The sequence below is a fragment of the Acanthisitta chloris genome, unplaced genomic scaffold (genome assembly GCF_000695815.1).
Source record: "Acanthisitta chloris isolate BGI_N310 unplaced genomic scaffold, ASM69581v1 scaffold31021, whole genome shotgun sequence".
NCBI lineage: Eukaryota > Metazoa > Chordata > Aves > Passeriformes > Acanthisittidae > Acanthisitta > Acanthisitta chloris.
Window position 1 is genome coordinate 11,588 of NW_008657002.1, and position 5,920 is coordinate 17,507.

At 43.9% G+C, this 5,920-nt stretch overlaps 1 protein-coding gene across 1 annotated transcript in view; it reads right to left on the reverse strand.

Annotated features, from left to right (window-relative positions):
• Positions 1-4,727: 4,727 nt before the first annotated feature.
• IFT27 (intraflagellar transport 27) overlaps positions 4,728-5,920 on the reverse strand; it is a 6,534-nt gene continuing 5,341 nt past the window's right edge. The window contains exons 5-7 of the mRNA XM_009084561.1: positions 5,599-5,716; positions 5,180-5,289; positions 4,728-4,974 (exon numbers count right to left, since the gene is read on the reverse strand). Coding sequence (XP_009082809.1) covers positions 4,876-4,974; positions 5,180-5,289; positions 5,599-5,716 — 327 coding nt within the window. The 3' untranslated portion in view covers positions 4,728-4,875. The remainder of the gene's footprint in view (positions 4,975-5,179; positions 5,290-5,598; positions 5,717-5,920) is intronic.

The following is a 5,920-nucleotide window of genomic DNA, read 5'->3' on the forward strand; positions in this document are numbered from 1 at the left end:
TTCTTTCTCCCTCCCCCAAGCCTTGTTGTTCCGGGTCAACAGAGCCAAGGGCAACTGGCACAGAAGACACTGTTCTCAAGGCAAGATGACAGCAGGAGGAGGAAATAGGACACGAGAAGCAAAAGGATGATGTGCCCTTAGGCCAGGAGAGACGTTGCAGGGGCCAACATGGCCCTTGAAGAGCTGCTGCTCAGATCCACCTCTGCTGCAGAAGGTCCTAGAAGTCCCTTAGCCCCAGCTTCTACAGAATACCATCTGCAAGACGGAAAAATTACTAAGAACAAGCAGAGGTAGATATCCTCTATCAAGGAGCAGATATGATAGGAAAAAGACTGAGAATGCATGGGGAGAGAGGGGCTTCATCATGCAGGTGTCAAGAATAGGAATGTCTTCCTGCTACTAACAGATCACCTGTCATCACACTGCTGGATTTGTACAGGCAGATGAGACCACAACCACAAGCAGTTGCCTTGAACTGCACCTGAACATCATAGATACAGTAATTACTAAAAGCAGAGCACAGCCTTGAGCGAGGTTAGGACCCCCACAGATCTGTGTAAGCACCAGTAGAAAGCAGTTGCTGCCTCCAGAACAGAAATGCAGCGTTTGCCCTGCTGTCAGCACCTGCGTCAGGCTCCTGGTTTCTCTTGAGATACAGCTCTTAATTGGGATAGATTGTACATTTTCTGCTGCAGCCCAGCCCAGCTCCCAGTTTAATTGCTAGTTTATGACTTAGCCTGTTTTGTGCTTTCCACGCTACTTCTTTTCCCACTTAATCTAATAGAATTATAGAAAGTATTGCTGGGAGGACCTCAGGAGGCCACACAGTTTATCCTTCTGCCCCAAGGCAGTATTTCATTTTCAACAACATCATGTGTCTTTTGCTATCAGGTCAGATCGGTCCAAGATGTATAGTGGGTAAAGAAATGAAGCTTACCCAAGGGAGTCAATTGGCATAAAAGACTAAATCCAGCCCTTTAAGTCACTGAAGTTACATCAGAAATAACCCTGGTCCAAATGGTGTCATTTATCAGATCAGTCTGCTAAAAGATGTCCTTTCTTAAGTTTTTAGTCTCGAAAATGAACAAATCTCTAGAAGAGACTGTTTTGACAGACCCATTTCAGTATATTTAATGCTTTATTATGAACAGCAGTGACCACTCCATTGTTAAGACTGAACAGATCTTATCACAGTAAGATCAGCTTTGAAACTCCTATGAACTCCCACAATAAACCCTGATCTTTCTGGAATTTTACATCCTGCATTTCACTCCACAGTAGACTATGTTTAGCAAGACAAAACAAAACCATTAAAGCATCTTTAATATGACAACTTTACACAAACAAATTTCCAGTAAAATTTGAGGATGTCAGACAGCTTCTTAAGGTGCTTTTCTTCCAAGACAATTTGACTAAAAATTCCACTTTTGTTTTCTTTTGTCTATTAATCTCTCTAAGAAGAAATGTCTTGCAGCCTTGGGAATAAAAAAATGCAGAAATTAGAAGGCTAAAAAAAATCAGCTGGTGATGTATCAAGCTAAGTAAAGCAGGGTACAAGTATAACAGGGGTTCTGTGCAGAATCAGGAGGACCAAAGGAAAGCTGAGAATAAGGGACTCCAAGGAGGAAAAAAATGGTTTTGTCTAATCAAATAAGCAAGCAGGAAAAAGGACTACATATCTATTAAGAACAGATGAAGGCCTGTTTGTTTCCTCCCCCTTCTTTAGAAATTTCAGGTTTGGTCGAGTTGGGTCTTTTCTGGGTTGTAAACACTCATGCTGAGCACCTGCAGCACTGCACAGCTGGACAAAGCAGGGGAGCTGTGAGAAGCTTCCTGGTCAGCACAGGCTTTCTGTCTTCCTGCCACTGTTCCCCACAGCATCTGTAATTCAAACTGATGCCCAGGCCATAGGCAGCAAACACACTCCCTCACCCTACCGACATGATTGCAACAGCTGGTGAATGCAGTAAAAGAAACTTACTTCAGGCTCTTACTCATCCTGCCTGCCCAGCTGATGGTGAATGCGGTAAAAGAAACTTACTTCAGGCTCTTACTCATCCTGCCTGCCCAGCTCACATACTCACCACCCTAAACTCTTTCACACAGGCACAAAGCTGTTTTCCACAGCCTTCCCATGTCTGGCTCCCATGTGCTCTACCCACTCCTCACTACTAGCCTCTACAACCAAGGTCACAAATAAGCTAGGAAAATATCAACAAGCACCACCTGCACCATGCTGGTACTATATAGCATATATAGCCAGGAAGGACAATATATTTTGCTTTTAAAATGCATTTGAAAGGGTTGGGATGGTTATTGTCAAACATACCATTTTGAAGGACATTAAATTGTGTCTACATTAGTGCCTGGAACAGGCCTGTAAAGAGCAAGTTAGGCAACATGCTTTGATCACACCTTTTCTAACAGTACTTACGGCCTGTGGAAGAGGGAAAGGGGCAGTGGGTGAATCCCCACTGCTGGCTAATTAGATCATACATTTCCTCTCCCAGGCAATATATCTTCCCCTGCATGGGATGCATTTTTCTTCACTAACCTCTCAAAAGCAGCTTCCCTATAAATCACAAATCACCACTGCAAGCATTCCCTTAATAAGATCCTCCAGCTTTTGCATGCATTTAATAAAACAGCATTCACCGACCTTCATCTTACTGCTGCATTTAGAGTGTTTATTGGAAGTTATGGGAGGCCCTTGTGGTGCAGAGATGGACTCCCTGGTTAAAGACTGTACAGGATTCATTTTATTACCCATTCCCAAGGCATCCATCCCCTCTATATACACCATATCACAGCTGGATTACAGACCTGGCATGTTATTTTCAAGGGGAAAAAGATCATGTGTCTTGTGTTGTAATCACATCATCAATAGAACCAGGGGGAAAGGAGTTACCAAATCAAAACAAGCCTTCTTTAGTTCTTGAACTAGATCAGCACAGCATCCAAAATAACTTTTATTCTTAATAGTCAGAGGTAGCAGCACCTGCAGGTAAGAGTCTACTCAGCCCCTGTGCATCAGCAGACACCTCCCAGGATCAACAAGACAACTCATCTAAGATATGAATCCCAGTAATGGTAATCCAGTTCAAAAAAGAGTGAGTCTTCTAGTTACCCTCTGCTCATGGAGGAGCCCTTCATTCTTTGGAGAAAACAGGAGCAGTCCCAGCTGGTTCTGTCATGTTTGAGGTGGCTTCTAGCAATAGAATTTTCTTTTCTTGTAGGTTGAGCTCCTACTCAGCCTCTTTAGCTGCTATTCATGCTCCCCAGCTAATTCTCAGCTTCAACACTGTTTCACTGTTGCCAGTGCAATGAGCCCAGCTGCTTCTCCAGATTCTTGAAGTGTTTCATAAACTCTGCTACAACATCTGCAGCCATATTTCTTATGTTCAATCCAATGCACTTTTCCTAGCACTGGGCATAAAATGGTTATAAGCCACACGTATAAAAGTCTTGAAACACAGATTCCTGAAAAGCCTGCCTGAAAAATTACTCAGAGCTTACTCTCTACAAATTCAGCTCCCCTTGCCCAAGGGAGTCTACCATAATCTGGCAGCAGACAATGGTTAAATTTTTGAAACTCCTGCTGTTAGGCCCAGTTACAAGGCAGCACCTTACCACGGATGCTTCTGCATACTGCATTAGCAAACAGACTTATAGACACCACATCAGTACTCCACACAAAAGAGCAGCTCTCTCTAGGTTTTTACCCTTTCTGCTATGAAACTTCTAGCCAGACACAGCTGAGTCAGAGTATCTCAGCCAGGCTGTCTTTCATTTCCTTAGTCCTGTTTCCACTAGCAACATCAGATCCGTGGTCTTTAATCCGAGTCAATGACTAGCAGGGGAAGTTTAATAATAAAGAAGACTCTGATTTTAATAAGGGATTGAGAACTGAACCTAATCAGAATGATATTGCTAAGTTCAGCTGACAAAAATGACACAAAAATGCATAAGATGACGAAGACATGAAGAAGAAAAGGTGATTTGTTCTGAGTTTTGGAATCGTCTTCAGAACAGAAGAGGTATTCTTGTAGTTTGACCCCATTTTGCAGAGAAGCCAATTTGGATGTGCCTGTAGGGAGTCCTTCCTGCTCGGATCGAGAGGCAGCAGCCTCCTGAGGAATGCTGTGACCTGGGACCAGCAGAGGGCACTGCGTCACCAAGCGACGGCGGCACGGACCCGAGACAGCTCCGGCCGAGCACCTACAGAGCCACGTCGGAGGAAAGAAAGAGATTGTAGGAACCAGAAACACGTATTGGTCACCAGCCTATCAGTCCCATAACTGATAAGGGCAACACTGTTAAAACAGGCCTCAAACCCTAGGCACTCCTGGAAACACACCTAAATTCAGCTCAGTCCCCACTAGTCTCAGTCCCCATGTGCTGACTTTAGGGCACAGGCCTCCTCCTGACAATGCTTTTCAAGGGGTAGGGCCAAATCAGTCCTGCCCTGCAACATTTGGATCGAGGTCGGGTTGCTCAAGTCGAAAAAAATCCTGTCAGCTTCCTCTCTCCTTTTCCAAACCTTTAAATCCTTGCCTGTAGCAGCAGGAAGTCTGTTCAGACAAGAAGATATCAAAGCAAAGAGCTGGCAATTTCCATTCTGCCCTCCCCTTTCACTCCCCGCCTCCTCCAACCTAGCAGGCTTTCAGTGAGCAGAAAACCAAGTTAGAGGACATGAAAGGAATGCTGAGGTAGCAACTTCAGAAGAGTGTCTTTCCACTTGCTTATTTCTAGTTTATTCTGAATTACCAGAAGATGACCATGAAGAAGCAAATAGCTCATCGTTTTTCTTCTTTCTGTATTCCATCCAGCAGGATTCTGGGCACTAGAAGAAGCTTAGAGAGCAAGTCATGCCAGTCACACTAGTGAGTGAAAAGTTTCCACTTTCTCTTTGTACAGTTGGTGAAACAACTTTGCCAGGATGTGGAAAGGGGCCTCAAAATTTTTCATCTCCTTCTGTAAAGAAATAAGAAAGTTGTGAATGACAGATGGAATAAACATTGGACTATTTCTGCTCTAACTGCTTCACAAAAGAAAGGTTAAAACTGAGTTAGATGACAAACAAGGGGAACGGACCCCCCAGTTATCTTTCTTCATCTGAAAGAGAAGATAACATTACAAACTTCCACTTCAACAGATGATGAAAGGAGCAGACACTCACCACTGACATCTCACAGTATTCCAGGCCATGATTCTCAGCCCACTCCTGTGCTTGTTTCTGCTCCACAACTCGACGATCAACTAGGTCTGTTTTATTCCCCACTAAGACACCTATAGAAAAAAGAGACATGAAAGAAAAGGAACAAAACCCGCCCTTCGATGCTGACTTGTTAGCAGTAGATGCTGAAGCATTTGTAGAAGCAGTTGAAAAAGCTGGAGGTGTGGAGAAAAGTCTACAACTACCTAGAAAAGGTTCCAAAAAGGAAATACCTTCATGCCCTGTGTGCTTTGTGAGAAAAGCAAATGAGTTGCAGGAAGCTCTGTCTGCCCCGAGTTAAAATAAATGCTTTATGCCACAATGGGAACAGTTGCTGTCATACACAAGGGGAGTAGAGAACAAGAGTCACACCCATTTCTTACCTGGGACGTGCACTCCAACTGCTTGAGCCCTCAGCTTCTCCAACCATTTGGCACAGTTGTTGAAAGACTGCTCATTAGTGACATCATACACGAGGCACAGGACATTGGGCTGCTCCCACTGCACAGCAAGAAAGGAACATTGTCATCTCTAATGAAACTGATGTGGTCAACAGCCAGTCTGTAAACACAGCAAACACAGATGTTAAGATGAAAATAAAAAGCCTAACATACAGGAATCCTATGCCCTGGCTGAGGTTTCACATTTCAGTTGACCCAACTAAATGGACCACTGGTACTGGGAGAGTTGATCTTGCTCTCTTTC